Raw genomic sequence first — 16,972 nt, forward strand, 5'->3', positions numbered from 1 at the left:
ATTGGATGCATACTGGTTCGTCTAAATATTCATTGAGCTATTCCCAAAGTCTCTTTGGGGCATACCCTTTGCCTTAGTGGTTAACAAAGAGAGAGTGAAAAACAATCATACTACACAAAGACTATTAAAGACTGTCAACACCATGATTTTATCCCTGCTTTATTCAAATTTCTGCTGCAGTTTCACAATTTCCCTTTCAGTGTTCTTTCACCCATGTTTTACTCAAACTTTTGCTGTAGCTTAAAACCAACACTTTGCCCCTTTTAGTGGGGAAATTCACTGACAGAGAATTTCCCTTCCCCCCACCCCCATCATTTACTGCACATGAGTTTCATCCTTTTCCCCCTCCTGTTTCATGCACCCTTTAGAACCTTTAGAAAAGGCCAATGAAAACAGTTTGATGCTGGACTAGTAGTAAAAATATAGTATATAGATACAGTGGTACCTCGGGTTACATACGCTTCAGGTTACAGACTCCGCTAACCCAGAAATAGTACCTCAGGTTAAGAACTTTGCTTCAGGATGAGAACAGAAATTGTGCTCTGGCAGCACGGCAGCAGCAGGAGGCCCCATTAGCTAAAGTGGTGCTTCAGGTTAAGAACAGTTTCAGGTTAAGAACGGACCTCCGGAACGAATTAAGTACTTAACCCAAGGTATCACTGTATATAAAAGTGCAGATTCATTTATTAATTCGCTTTGCCAGTGGCCCCAGCTTTCTATGCTTGTGTTTTCTATTGTTAAGTGTTTTCAAAATGCAGTAAACATTTTACACACATTAACTGATTTGCTTTTGGAACTTTTAAGAAACCTACAAAAGGTTTTTAAAAATCTAAAGTCACCATAATGTTAACAGAATCCAGTCAGAGTCTGGAGCAGTTCCAGGCCAGGTTTGATGGAAAAGACCAGGAGCCAATGTTACAGTCCAGACAAGCAGCATGCAAACAAATTAACTTTTATTTTCATCCAGACCTATTCCTGCAGTTCAACAGAGTCCTAAAACAGCACTCAACTCAGCACACCTAGAACCCTTTCTCAGCCACCCCAGAAGCCCAGACATTTTCTTTCCCCAGAGTGCTACTTAGTTTTAACTTAAATGGATAGTAACATATCAACTAAGGCAGGCTGTAAATTGACATAATTAAGGCAGGATAAAATTATTCACACCTGGGTCATGAGGCTGTTGAAGTGGGCCTAATGTGTGCTCCAGTTCAGTGGCGTAGCGTGGGGGGTGCAGGGGGGGCTGGCCGCACCGGGCGCAACATCTGGGGGTTAGGGTTAGGGGCGCAAATCCATGGGTTAGGGGGCGCAAATTACTTGCCTTGCCCCGGGTGCTGACAACCCACGCTACGCCACTGCTCCAGTTTGTTCTAAATAAAATGGTTTGGTCACCACCCTTTATGTAAAGAGTACATCTTCATCGTTCTGCACTCAGTCATAAGAACATAGAATTGTAGAGTTGGAAGGAACCTTGAGGGTCATCTAGTCCCCCCCTACAATGCTGGAATCTTTTGCCCAATGTGGGGGCCAAACCCACCCACAACTCTGAGATTAAGAGTCTCATACTCTACCAAATGACCTATCCTGATTGTCTCCCCGCACCAAACTGTCTACAACATTCAGTACTCTTACACAATAAATTATTCCAGGTCAAATCAATCTGCAAGCACTATTTCCAGCAACATCTGTATCAACAAGTTGCCAGATTCATAGGCTCCGAAAATAAACACATGCCCCAGCATGCCTTTCTATAAAGTCACTCCCTCTTCTTTCTTAGCATAATTAATTATCCTATTTAGCCCATCAAGCTTTTAATGAGTGGTAACTGCTTCAGGATTGGAAAACACCTTTTTAAAGAAGTAATCTTAATGATCCTCTTTCTCATCAAAGCCCCCCACAAAAAATGATGTAAGTAAACACACACACACAGACACACACACACACACACACACTATTGTCTGGGGTGCTCACCTACACAAATAGGCACTTCAGTAAAATTTAAATTCAGTAAATCAAATAAAAATAAGCAAACAGCTAATTGGGAAAGACAAACAGTGTCTTGGAGCTTAGTTTAAAAGTACAAAATGTCTGTGAGATGGGAAAGAACGTGTTGGTTTGATTTTTTGGGGGGTGGGGGGGTGGGATTCTTTTTTAAAAAATGCTTGACATTCTGCAAGATCCAATTCGAAATATTGCAACAAATGACACCTCACCCCAAAAAATTAACCTACTGAAATAGAAAATAGGAGTGGGACAATATCCAGAAGTAGATTTTTGTATGGAAAGACAGTGAACTTTGCTCAGTTCTGGAACTCAGAAAAAATCCATGGCTCCAGAATTCTTTCATTCTAGGTGCTTGTCTTATATACTAGGCTCCAGTAAAATCTTTGTTTCTGATTTTTTTTTTTAAAAAAGTAGATTCTACAATTCTGAAGTCTGCCCACCACCCTTCCAGTCCTTTACCGAGAAATGAATATGGCATAATGACAGTTGTATGCATATAACCTTTGTAGATTAGATCAACTGAATATTGGCCACAAACTATCTAGAGTCTAGCTACCTAGATTCCAGACTATTTTCATACATGTTATAAAGTAGTATGAAAACCTGCCAGTCAGAGATGACAGCTTCAAAACACCTATTTTATCACTACACATTTCTTTGATAAAGGAAAGCTACAGCAGTATCTTTAAAGAAAAGAAAAAGAAAAGTGTTTCTGTTATCATGGTTTTCAGTAAGTTTTCAGTAGAATCACAATCCATTATTATTTTTTAGATAAGGGCATGATTATTTTGACCTTTTCCTACAAAGGAGAGTAGGAATCTTTTCATGTTATTCTAGTTCAAATAAGTAGGAGGTTATTGTAAAGGTTGTCTGATGAATGTTCTTCACAAAGTTCTATATAATTTACTAGAATTTTATGTCTGAGCCTTTCCCAACATTTCTACAGATCGCGCTTTCTTTACCAATGCCTCTCTGGTGTGCTTACTTCATTGAAATCATGTGCAATTTCTCTAATTATCAGAAATATTTACTGAAAAGTCACGTTGGCAACAAAAGAAGGTATTTTATCCAAAAATAATATTTATCCTATGCATAGAATTGTTGCAAGATATAAATATCTAATATTGCTGACTAACTTTTCTTTGTTATTTTTGTTTGTTCAGAATATGGAGGGTGGTTTTAGAGTATTGTCTGAAACTTCGTTTATCAGGACATGAATTCGGGTCCATTTGTGCTTGCAAAAAACATGCATTCTAGAATACATAGGCATATAGCTTAGTCGTTTTCTATCAGGCAAACACCTTCCAGAAGTCTATGAAACAAAATGACTAGTATTTTGGATGTTGGAAGGACAAATGCTTGCTGTTACATTTGATAAGCAGCTGACCTACCACTCTTCATTGTACAGGGACAACTCTGTAAACATTAGGATTGTGTATAAACTCTTAGCTACAAAGCTGTTTTTTGAATTTCCACAACCCAACCCTACTCATCTCCCTTACAAATGTAAGATGTTACATTGTATGTAATTCATACAAAACTGTTGTTGTAGGCTTCATGAAATGTAACACTGAGAACCCTACATGTGTGTAATTAAGTTACTGCATGAGAAATATTTTATTAACCCTTTCGTGCAGCACTTCATGATATCAGCCATATGGTTCAGGAGGACCCCCCTGACTCTTAGCATAGGCACCCACAACCTTCCGCTCCAACCTATAGTAATTTACTCTGTGGTCAGTTGATACATGTACAGTGCAAGTGCGTGCACATTTACTCAGGAGTAGCTCCCACTATGTTCAGGGGGGCTTAATTCCTAGTAAATATACATTTAGGATTAGTGTTAAAAATACTATAAAAAACGCTGTAAGGTAAGTGTAAATATAATTTATGCATTTTGAGTTCACTACACACTGATGCAGTGGCGTACAATACTCTCTGTTTAAAATGAATCTAGCCTTTCAAGTAGTAAACACATACAGTCGTACCTTAGTTTTCAAACGCCTTGGGAGTTGAATGTTCTGGCTCCTGAATGATTGAAAACCAGAAGAGATTGTTCTAGTTTTCGAACATTCTTTGGAACCCGAACATCCAAGCTTCCTGCAGCCAACCAGAAGCCGCTCCTTAGTTCATGAACATTTTGGAAGTCAAACAGACTTCCAGAACGGATTCAGTTTGACTTTCAAGGTTATTTATTAGTTATTTATTGCATTCGGGGGGGGGATTCTGATTGATAAAAATCTTACAGAAGAGAAGATGCTCTTTCACAAGATTCAGTTTCAATCACCCGTCTATCAAATCCCACAAAGGGAATGCTTCCTTACGCCTTTTCATTCATTACTTAATTAAATAAAGCTGGGGCTGGGAGTAGAGTGGGGGAAATGAAAAACTGTGGCAATAGGAAGCTCAAAGGAGGTAGAGTTTGAGCATGATCCCCTGATGTCAAAAGGCCTTTCAAGTTGATAATGCTATGTGCTTTTACAGTACAAAGCTTGTAGGATGTGGAACCTTGCACCAGCAGGAAGTCCTTCTGGGACTCTCTACCTATAGGAAGTGATGCCCTGGTGTTTAATATATTCTGGTGGTGGTAATATAAATGGGCTGCTAGTGCTGATTCAAGGAGGCTGCTTGAGCCCTGAAATTGCTGAAGACCACCATGTAAAAGCGTACCACAAATTTTTCATTCCAGCCACTCTCAAAAAACGAATGCGCTCTTCAAAATAATAAGGGAACCTTTCTAAATCTGTAAATGTTAAAACTACTACTAAATGTGGTACTGCAGATGTTATATTGAAGAAAGGGGAGGTGAGAATTTCAGTTTCCTCTAATCTCCTTTGATATTTGTGAAGTTTCAGAAGAATCCCACACCCAAGAAGGCTCTCACAATCAATATGTTAACATTTCCAAATCTGCTAGCAGGACTACCACACTGACTACCACTCCTTACCCAAAGGTAAGTAAATTTCAATAGAAGCTGTATAAAGGGAATTTATTAAACATGCTTGGTTTACAGCACAACTGTCAGGGAGAGTAATCCCTACAGACCATCCTTTTCCCATACACCTGGTATATATTCTATTAGAACCTAGCAATCTTATCATAAAGTTATAACTATGGACATCTAAATACCCTTCCCAACAAAGAATAATAATTCATTTTTGTCGCTTCTGTTCTTTTACCAATTGGGCACTTTTTACCACTCAGTAAAGGCTTGCGGGACTTCTCACTTATTACTGGGCTAGATCAGCCAGCCATTTGTTCTATTTGTTGTATACACTGACTAGCATTTAAAATCACAGTTGCTATTGATTTTAACTTTGCTCATACTTAAGATCCCATGGTCCTTTCTAACCCACTCAGGCTATCTGCATCTTGATTAGCATATAAATGAAGTTAAAGGAATTGCTCATGAATAAATACTGCTTCCAAATGAATTAGTTTTATTCACAGCTTGATAACTTCTTATAAACTTTCTTAGAAATATATATAATAGTTGATCAGCAACTGCTGTGATCCTAGTTATTGTTGGCTTGTTTTTTTTCTTGATACCATCAGTGAACTTGAATTCTGAGAATGTGAAATATGTATGGATTAAGCAAATGAGGGCAAGGAAAAAAGACAAAGCAACAGATTAACTGAAAGCATCAAGGCTGGCACCAATATGATATAATAATGGCCAAATAACCTGACCCAACCTTCTGCAGCCAAAGCCATACCTTATTCGTTCAATTAGAACGTTTGTATTCTTAGATCTCACTTATACATGAGAGGACACAATGAGATATTATTACTACTTAATGGTCTGTTAAAGAGCAAAAAGACACTCAGACTAGGTGATTGCTTCCTTTCACCTAACTTCACTGAGGAATTTTTTTAAAATAACTTTTCTATTCTATGAAATGAGTTCAGTTTTTTCTTTTTTCCACATATGGGAAGGAAATTATTATTATTATTATTATTATTATTATTATTATTATTATCATCATTACTTTTATTATTATTTGTATCTTGCCATTCGAACAGAGTGTGCCACTTCAGCTACGATATAAATTTAGTAGCAAAAATGAGAAGCAGCACATACCACTTGCAAAATAAGTTTCCTTTCTGTTTCAGAGTAATACAAAAGCATAATCTGAAAGTAACACTAAGCATCATGGAATTGATTTGTTATTACAGCTATATCAGAGCCTAAAATGCCTGGTGGTGGCAAAAGATGGTTGCAAGAATGTGAATGTCATAAAGCCCAACATCCAGTAACTATGTTAAGGCCAGTAGAAGCTCTCTGAGGTATCAGTGGACAAGGAAGAATCAGCAATTCTCTGTAGCCTTCCTGGACTAATAATGATGTGGATTTCTATGAATTTTAGACTACATTACACTGGTCATGAGCTAGGTACATTATATTGTTTTGTATATTTATTGCCCCAACTATATTTTCTCTGAATTAAGTGAAATAAGTTTCATGTAAGAACTCTGTACATGGGGTCTAATATAGGATTATGAGTTTGTGGGGAGGAACGTAGGGTATAAGTGAGATACTTCTAACCTGTAGATCCAGCAAGTGTTAAAATACAAGTCAGACTATCTTCCTGTGATGAAGTGATAGACTGGGTGATGGGCCATTAAGGAAACAGAAGAAAGGAGCTTTGTGTTAGATGACAAATGGGTGGCGCCCCTCTCCTAGCTCGTGGTTAGTTAGAAGACAAAGCCAGAGTTTAGAGTTGAGTTGCAGTAATGTGATCTGGAAGTAAAGCAGCAAACTAGAGAGAGCAATGTCTGATTACTGTTTGACTCCAATAATGTAGCTACTGGAGAAGACCCCTTTTGGGATATTAATGCCGTGAATCCCTCTGTCACTGGCTTAGGTTGCATATATGTGTAAATAAATAAAGACACCACAGTCTTCACTGTGCCTCATTTTCAAAACGAAACACAAACCCTCCATAAGCATCAACTATACTTTATTCAGGGTCTGGATTAAGTGAAATGAGTTGCATGTAGGCGTTCCATACATGGGGCCCAATATAAGATTTCACCTTCCTCAGCGTATCTCTGTAGTCTAAAGCCTCTTCAATTTATTCTTTGACTTTTATTAAAATTAACAACACTCTTCTTTCATTTCCTCCTTTAAAACAAAAATGTCTTTCTTACCATTCATTTTTCAGCAGCAGGAATAAAGTTTAGCACAGCTAATCAATGTCCTAAGATCAATTGTGAAGAAACAGTTCAGGGGGAAAAAACACACATGAATGCTTTATGAGATTCCACTGGGAGGAAAGTTTATTTTTACCTGATTTGTTAGACACCCATATAATTGCCTCTGATGAGATGTGGCTCGTATTTCCTACTGCAATTGTTAATGGGATCTGCCACAAGTAGCTGCAAGACAAAGGAGGGCGATCTAAGAACAAAAATACTGAACTGGTTCTTCTCACTTTACAGCAATCAGGGATTACATCAAAGGAATCAAACAATTTCAGTAGTAGAGCAAAGATGTTGATTCGAATGTTACTTTGCCTTTCAAATAAATTTGCTATTGGCAACAAAACAATAAGAATGTCATTCATCTTTCAAAAAGACAGTGATGCCCCCCTTTTTTTACATACTATCATTACAAGATAGTTTCTAGTAAAAAATAAAGTTACAAAACAGAGGAATGATTTCCAATAGTAAGAAGAGTATAACTGAAATTAATTTAGGGAGAAGATAATCTAGAGCAAGCATATGCTTTGGTTTTAGTGACAATATACATTTCTACTACTGCCATTTTTAGTATCTTCTTAAAGGCTGCTGACGATAAAATTTTATCCTCAATTGCTTACAGCCTTGTATAATTATTCGTATTTCTGTAAATCAAGTGTAAAATGCTACAGTTTATACCCATTTTACACAGATGTAACATACTGGTGAAATCAAGCTCTAGTTTATGAATAGTATAAAATTCATACATGAATAATGGACCCAAAGCCTTATGCAGTCATTTGCAACAGGAGCTGCTTTATACTCAATACCCTTTTTAATATTTGACGTGGTTTCTGCAGGATGATGTACACTCTATCCTAGTAAGTAAAAGATAAAAAAGAACATATCCAGCCACAGTAGTTCTTCTCCAAAATGTATCAACCAAAGTAAGGAGCCATACACACAATCTTAAATAGTATTGCAAATACAGTTGTATGTAAGCATACAGATGAGGGTCACCATTTCGGATTTAAGGAGATTGTATATGTCAATAGGCGGGAACAAGATTCTCAGCAATGTTATCTTGGTTGTGAGACCTGGAAGACCTGCTCCCTGCTCCCTGCTTTGCAAGCCTTTTCTACCTTGCTTGGGAGTGCAGGGCTCTCAATGATCCCCGCTACAAAAGCTGAGGCTGCTGAACAGACTCTTGGGAGTTTTCGTTGGGAAAGGGTTTCTTGCTGTGATCTATGTGAAAATCATTCAGTTTTGTTCAGTTTTAATGTTTTATTTATTGTTTATGACTAATTGTGTTATGTTGTAGTTAGGTCTTTTTTCATGTTGTATGCCACCCTGAGCATGGTTTGAACTGTGGAAAAGTGGAATACAAATAAAATTACGTGTGCATGTATGTTGGACTTCAACTACAATCAGACCAGCCAGCATGAGCAAAAGTTGGGTGAGATGGGACTTGTAGCCAGTAACCACAGGAAGAGCCACAGTTTCCCTAGACTAAAGCAGAGGTCGGCAACCTAAGGCCCATGGCTGGTTCCGTGGATCGGCGTGGAGATTCCACTCCCCCCCCCGCGGCGTGGGCACCATTTTTCCCCACCAACCTTTTCCACCCTCTCCCTCACCACAGCAGAACCTCCCCCCTCCTCCCTCCCTCATCCTGGTGCAGTAAATCACTGGCCAATTGCCTGCTAAGGTTTGAGGCCCTGGCCAATAGGCCAGTGGTGGCTGCGCGTGGCTGAGAGGGGGAAGGGGGCTGGGCTGAGCTGGCCAAGCGCATTTCCAGCAGCCCCTCGTCGGAGCAAGCTGTTTGTCGCTGCCGCTCTGCCAAGCGCGGCTCCTGTGCCTGCCCTTGCGAGCAGCAGAGGCTGGCGTCGGCAGAGGAGGAACGAGCAACCCAAAAGCAGAACTTTTGGGCTGCTCATTCCTTCGCCACCACCAGCCTCTGGGCAGCACCCTAGGTAAGCAGGGGGACGGGAGGGGCTGGGGGAGAGAGGGGGGAGAGAGATAAACCCCTTCTTCTGTATGCGCATGCACACACACACACACACACTCCGGCCCACCAGGAGGTTTGTGGTGTGTGAACTGGCCCACCCCCCCAAAAAAGCTTGCCGACCCCTGGACTAAAGCTTTGAAGGACTATGGGCCAAAGAGCAGTACCTTTGTTTGTTCATGTCATAAAATTTATATACCGCTTGATTGTAGAAAAAACAACAACCCTCAAAGTGCTTTACAAAATTCATAAATAAATCATTTAAAAAGTGAACCAAGGAGCTCTCTTCCCATTCCTTGCTGTAGGCCGGGAAACATAGGATTTCTTAAGTTCTGGTGGCTAGAAATATGCAGCACAGAAGTGATGCCCTACAATTGCATAGGAAATCTAGAAATGGAACCATGTGTTTTGAGGCAAACACCAGGTCCCCAGCCTCAAGTTTAATTTGTAATGCTGATGGGGAAGTGCCATTTGAAGGAGATAATTAGCAGGAGAAAGGTCATACTGTATTTTACTTTAATACAACAGCAGCAACAACCCAGTCCAGCTCCAAGACTGTAAAATTAAAAATCCCACTTACTGATTCTCCCCTACAAATGACCCAGTCTGTCTACATCAGGGGTAGCCAACTCCCAAGAGACTGTGATCTACTCACAGAGTGAACAACAGGCAGTTATCTACCCCCTTTTGGGGGGTTCAGGTCAAAGCTGTTTAGGTTTTTTTAGGGAGGAGGGAAGCCCCAATTTTTGCGAATTCAAGCCTAAGCTCAAGGGAGAAAGGGGAACTGCCACTCACCAACAGATCGCTGGGGAAACAAACAGCCTCACTGAGTAAACTCCGTCTTCCATTCTGCAGATCGCGCAACAATGGAGGGTGGACCATATTTTACATACGCTAAGGAAAGGGACCCAGCAATGAACCACGATCTACCAAAACCTCCCAGGGATCTACCAGTAGATCGCGATTGACCTGTTGGACATCCCTGATCTACGTCATACTACCCTGGCAAGCACAGGTCTGGGGACAAATACTTGCCAATGTAAAATGTAGCTCTGACCCAAGACACAGAAATTTAATTTAGTACAATGAATTTTTGATCATTAGAATAGCTAGCTAAGAGGAAACTGATTAATTCTACTGTTGGGAAATGTTCTCAACAGGAGAAATAACTACCTCAGATGATTGGCTCTTTGTGACTAAAAGATGAATATGCGGCCATATTATTCACACACGCCCTGCCCTCCCTGCCAAATGCAAAGGATAACGATGAGCCAAGTGGGATTAACAGAAAAGAAACAATGCTATTAAATTTACTGAGAGGTCAGTGACTTTGGATTATTAGGAAGGACTGAAAGAGCTAAGTAGTCAGTATATTAAAATACAAAGCAGTAAAAGAGAAGACATGACCGTGTATCGGTATGGCTGGCTTTTTACTATAGCTGCAATTCAGAACATGGTTATGTGCTTAAACTTCATTGATTATACTGGACTGCAGTCCATCTTTTATTGCCACTTTAAGATGAAGTGCAATGTAACAGATTTTAAATTGCATCCAGTTATATAATAAAATACATAATACTGTCATAAATTTCCATTACGGTAAAATTTACTTTTTGAAAAAAGATGTTTTAAGTGATATCAGAGTTAAAAATATGTCTGCAATAATTTCTGTACTTCAGTATACCATCGTATATCTTTACTAAAGGCACTGGCTGTTGAATATGCTAGCATTGGTGAGTTTTCTGACAGATAGCCATCACACACAGAGCTTTTCTTTTCTCCTTTTACTCTACATAGTAATATTATATTACTATATAATGTAGGGTGCAATCATATACATAAAATCTACTGGATGAAGGGCTGTAGCGTTTGGCAGCAGCTCTTCTGAACCAGTGGGATTTGAGAATAGCTACAGGCATTGTAGATGCTGGCAGAACTTCTCAGATATGTCAGAAGAATGACAGAAGTGGAGAGGAATTTGTTGGCATGATGCCGCTGTCAGAGGAAAATCATGGGATGACAGTGCAACTTAAAGGCAGTAGATACACTCCCTGATGTAACCCAGCATTAATTACCTACTGAACCCACACTGAACACAAACCCACCAAGTTACACGTTATTGGCTATGATGGGTGAAAGCCAAGACTACATGCGGTTGAAATGTATTTTCCACATCCTCAAGCAACAACAATTGAAACTGATCCCACAAAGTCTGACTTGCCGCTGCTCTGAACAACTCCACAGGGATCATATCAAAAAGAGAATCCCATTCCAAGCAAATACAAGTGACTTTATTCTCAACGTGCTTTACAAACTTGGAACAGCAGGCTTCCAAAGATGCCATTCCCCTCTCCTCTGGACTAGTTCTCAAGAAAGACTTCATCACTTGGGACAGTTTGGCTGGGCGGTTCCTTGGGAATGCAATGGAGGCAGTAAAATAGGATTTATTTTCTCTCACCACCACCACATAGTAGGCATTATGTCCTTTCACTTTTGTCTGGTTGCATTTGTTGTGGTACTTGCCTCACTTAAGCTATATCTCTCTACTGGGTTGTTTCGTTGTTTTTTAACTCCCCATAAAACAAAGGGGCATCACAGTCTTTACCACACCTGAGAGAACACTTAGGAGTGACTATACTGAAAGCCTTTTCCATCTAGGGGCAGGCCATCTTAAGAGGCTCCTAGCACTGCAGGAGAGAACTGTCCTCGGCAGTCCAAATCTCACCTGGAAGTAGTCTGACTATGACAACTGAGTTATTCAACCCCCCCCCCCAATTCCATCCACTCTCCATCTGCCCTGTTGCAAAGCCCAGTTCAATGTCCCGAGTTAGCGATGTGTTGAGACAGCATCATGGTTTTGTCATGGTGGCCATGAAATCCCAAGCTGTACTACTATGGCAGGTCCCCCAGAACACCACCCCTGAGCTCATCTGTGCCAGCTCAAATAGAAAGGATGCTTGGCTGGGCAGCAGGGAGGGTGGTACATGAACATTATTTCTACTCCACCTCTCTGACCAAACTTCAGATACAAGCCCTTAAATCTAAACACCAAGTGCTTAGGTTTCCTGGTGATAGTGATTTATTCCTCAAAGATGATGGTGACCCCTCTACCCCTCTAGGTTGGTGATGTACAAGAACCCCATCAAGTACCTAGCTGGACTGACCTGGTTGTCACCAACCTAGAAACACCACTAGCCTGGAAGGCTGGTTGAAAGGACAACGTAAATCTTGTGGGCTGGGGACCCAGAAGCTCTTACTTACTTACGCTTGGTTTTCCTTTCCTGTAACACTCTTTGCCCAAAACAACAGGGGGCAGTGCTCCTCACACAGAGGGGAGGCACTCATTCCTGCACAAAGGTAAGTTGTCTATTGGCAAAGGTCAAGCACTTCACAGGGCTATCAATGGTTACTAGCCAGGATGGCTGTACTCTGTGTCCACAGTTGGAGGAAGCAATGTTTTGGAAAACCAAAATGTTCTTGTGCTCAAATCCTACTCGTGGGTTTCTCATAGGCACCTGGTTGGCCACTGTGAGAACAGGATGTAGAGCTAGAAGGGTCATTGGCCTGATTCAGAAAACTCTTCTTGCCTTCTTATATTGATGTAATATGAAAACCCATACTAGGAATTGTTACTTAAATGGCCAATATTGTGATGTCTTTCTATACAAACACGGTGCTGCTGCATTAATATTACTGTGTACAATTCTAGTTGCCAAACTCCTTTAAAAAAAAAAAAGGATTATAGAACTGGAAATTTATGGGGGAAAGGTGGTCAAAAGGGTTAGGGTTTCAGCTATTTAGTTTAGAAGGAAGGATGACTGGGTTTGTGGATAGGAAGAGACTAGGACATGCTATAAATGTTTATTAAACAATGCACCGTGTGGGGAAAGGGAATATAAATAAATGTGTCTTCCTGCCTCATTGTGTCAGAATTCAAGGTCATATAACAAATTTGATTAGCATGAGATTCAGGACAAACAAAGCCCTTCTTCATACAACACATAATTAACTTACAGAATAGACTGCCAGAAAAAGTGGCAATAGTGACTGGCTTAGACAGTTTCAAGAGGGGATTATGCAACTAGGATTAATGCCTGTAACTGACAATTGACGTTGCGTCTCTTCTTTGTGTTTCTCTTAAAATTCTGTATAATTCAAAATCTACTGACTACATCAAAAAGAGGGGCAATTGGAGACATCCAGTAGTGGCTGGGACAGAGACACCTTCCCAACACCAGCATCACTGCAGCTTACCTGGACGCTGCTGGAATGGAGCAGGGTGATGGTGAAGTTGCGGCTGTGCAGATGCATTGGCAAGAGCAGCCGAATGGCTCCACCAATGGGCCTATGTAGTCCCAACCTCCCTGCCCTGCTCCAGTGCCAATTCCATTAACTGCAGTGACGGTGTTGGGAGGCCCCACCATACTGGCCACCACTGGACAAATCCCTGGTGGTTTTCAGGTGGGAAAATGGAAGCTCCAGTACACCACTGAGCATGTAGAACTCTGGCATTCATGGTCTGCTTGTGAGCTTCCCAGAAGCAAGCATCTGCTGCAGCGCTGGGGAACCTGTGCTTCAGCAGATTGTGTTGGACTCTAACTCCCATCAATCCCAGATAGCATGGCCAATGTTCAGGGATGATGGGATTTGTAGGCCAGAAACACCTGGAGGGCCACAGGTTGTTCAGTCCTCCTCTCATGGAATCAGAATTCTGAGTGATGGATTTTTGGGCTGAACTGAAGGATAACTATATAGCAAATATTAGTTTTTCACTGACTGTTCATCACCTATTCTGGCTTGTTGTATATCATCAAGAAAGGAAACTTGCCTCCTGGAGGTACATGATAATACTAATGACTAAAAGTTTATGTCATTGGACAGTTCGGTCTTCAGAGTTGTGAAACACTCAGCATACTATTCTAGGCATTTGAACTGCAGCTGATCGTGGGGCAATTAATTTTAATTGCTATAACAATTTGCCCGTATACTTGAATATTGCTTAAGTTATATGAACAGCTGCTATAAACTATTAAAGAACATGAACGCTACTGCCTTTCAGTAAAATGGGAGGCTGAATACTTGAAAACAAAACCATGCAACTAGGAAAACAGAAACAAGTAGAAACAATTGCTGAAGAATTGCTGTAAAGCAATTAATGCACTTCTCTTGATGGTTCCTGTTTCCTTCACCTACTCTTTAAAGATTAATTAATCCCTGCCAATAATTTAAGCTCATTACAGAAATGTTTTTCAGTTTAAAAAGCAATGCACCAATCCTAAAGAATAATGGGAAACTGTCATTTGCATTAGAACACGGCTGCTATAATTGATCAGCACTTCTGCACTAAAGCATAAACATTATGGCTTGGATCCAGACTTTGCACCTGTGGGTGGTGCTATCGCTTGAATGGAAGGATCTCAGGGAAACGTGGCTATTGCCAATTTCTACTTCCACTCCAACCAATGCCTCCTACACTGTTCCAGAGAGGTGGGTCCCTTCTGGAACTGTGTGGGAGGTAGCATTAGGGCTTGCAGCGAGATGGGATATCAGCTGAAGTTGTGTCTCCCTCTCTCTCAGTAGGATCCCTCTGTTGGATCAAAAGACTTTCCATTCACAGAAGATTACATCGGGATGCAAACCAATGGTGGTTTGCTTTTATTCAGCTACAGTTGAAAGAAACTCACAGGTCCTTGCATGTACATATTACTGCTCTGCTTAAAAATCCTCCTGACCATCCATTTACAAAGAAAAGAATTATATTTGAAAAAATATCACAATTATTAAAATATCATGGGTTGCAAGGTTTTTGCTTTGCTTACCTTGCTTTCAAAGCAACTAAGAGATGTTGGAGTGTCTCTGCAAAAGAGGCACTTAGCCAGTTCAATAGAGTTTGGATTACCATTGCAACATGGGTGGAGATGGGGCATCTGCAATTTGCCCAGAAGGTTGCTTGCATGCCAGAATCTCTCTTGCCAAAATGGGGTTGGTTTTCTCTTTCAAGTCATTACTGTCTTCATATTTTTCCAATATTACTTTGCTTTTCATTGAAGCTATTCTATTTTCCACTCCCCCCCCATATTCTTTCCTACTTCAAAGCCCATTTTCTTCCACATTTTCTGCTTATTAGAGCATGTAGCCAAATTACTGATTACTGTTTATTATAAGCACTTCAATGAATATGACTACTCAAGAGTCAATGGCATAAAATTCTGGGATAAACAGAAAAATTGAGGATGCACAGAAAGAGAGGGTTATAATTAATACAATTTCCTTGTTTAAATCAATAATAGCTGCACCCTTTAAAAAGAGCTTTAACAAATATGAAGGCAAACTACATTGGGGTCTTTGGTCTGTTTAAAATTTCATACTTCAAGGGAAGCCATGTCAAATTAAAGAGATAGACAAAGGAAAGTTTGGGGCTGTGTTTGCATGTTTATTATTTTTCATCATCAAGATTAAAGATAAATAAAACTAGAGTTCAGGAACTGTCAGAAACTCATGCTATTATTTCTTTTTCATCATGGTGGAACACTCACATAAGATCATTAACAGGAGAATTACTAGATCTTTGAACCTTGTCATTAAACTTGTTTTTAAAACAGAAGGAATGGTCAAATTCTTGATGGGGGAAAATTCATGTTATCCAGAAACAGGAACAGAATGTGAAAGCATTCAGCTAGACATCTGTGGGCTTTGCTGATGTTAACTATTATTGAAACTATGGACTGCTTCAAAATTCTGAAACTCTGTAAAATGGAGCAACCATGTGGACTCAGTGACATGGAAAAGCACCTGACAAAACACAATTACATATACAGGTGCTGTTCCTCAGTAGTCACTTGTACTACTGAGGTGGCTAAAAAGGGGCTTTTGTGCTCACATGAACTGCTGGCAATAAAAGGAGCCTGCATTCTTGGAAATGCTGGGACAGATGCTACTTTCTCCATATCACTGCTGCCATGGATCGCTCTGCATGGAGAAATTCTAGATGTCTGAATCAGCAAATTACTGACATGGAAAAAGAGAAAGATAAACAAGTAATATTGAAACTAGATGTTATAGAGGATGTTTGGTTCCTGCTGAAAGCAGCACCCCTATGTCTCATCTCTGTCCTTATAATGTCGAGAAATGCGAACATGTTGTGATGTTACATGTTCCAAGTTTCTTTGAACACATTGCACTTCAGTGGTTGCCATTTGCAGAGGTTGGGGAGCTGAATGTGGTACCAATTTGCATGTTTAGTAGTACTTGCCATTACAAGAGACAGGAGGACATATGATGCATTCATTCACTTTCAGCCCATGGGTCTAATGAGGCTTGTTGTGGGTCCCAATTTGGCCTGTGAGTCAGTTTCCCCCAAACCACACCTGCCTGCCTCACATCTGACACCATGTGTAAGGATGTTGCTACCAATCAAGAGCTTAAAGTGAGCTCCCAATTGTTCCTTTCCAGGGCTGCTGGAATCAGATGTACTCGAGAATTCCCCACCAGGAGCTCCCAAGTGCAGCTGTGGAGGCTCACCACCAGCGCTAATAAGCTGACTGGCCTCCTTTAAGGTGTGCTTTCAGTAACTATCAGCTGGTTGCTGCTGAAAGTGCATCATCAAAGGGGCTCACTGTTAAATCCTGCTTTGTCTGTTTGCAGGTATGGTTAGAGTCAAGCAAGCAAACAGTCATTTTTCTTCTGTCAAAGGCCTGTGGGGACAGGGGGAAGTTAGGATCTAGTGGCTGGACCAAATTCCCAGTTTATAAATAAACTGATTCTATATCTACTTTCCAACAAGAGTAT

At 40.4% G+C, this 16,972-nt stretch overlaps 1 protein-coding gene across 2 annotated transcripts in view; it reads right to left on the bottom strand.

The window, feature by feature from the left end:
• TRHDE (thyrotropin releasing hormone degrading enzyme) overlaps window positions 1-16,972 on the bottom strand; it is a 222,273-nt gene that overhangs the window by 35,636 nt on the left and 169,665 nt on the right. For both annotated transcript variants that reach the window (XR_014516555.1, XM_083463123.1), the window contains exon 10: window positions 7,292-7,380. Coding sequence is in view for 1 of the 2 variants with exons in the window: in XM_083463123.1 (XP_083319249.1) it covers window positions 7,292-7,380 (89 nt within the window). In the remaining variant the exon portion in view is untranslated. The remainder of the gene's footprint in view (window positions 1-7,291; window positions 7,381-16,972) is intronic.

This window comes from Podarcis liolepis, assembly GCF_965112155.1.
Source record: "Podarcis liolepis genome assembly, chromosome: 10".
Taxonomy (NCBI): domain Eukaryota; kingdom Metazoa; phylum Chordata; class Lepidosauria; order Squamata; family Lacertidae; genus Podarcis; species Podarcis liolepis.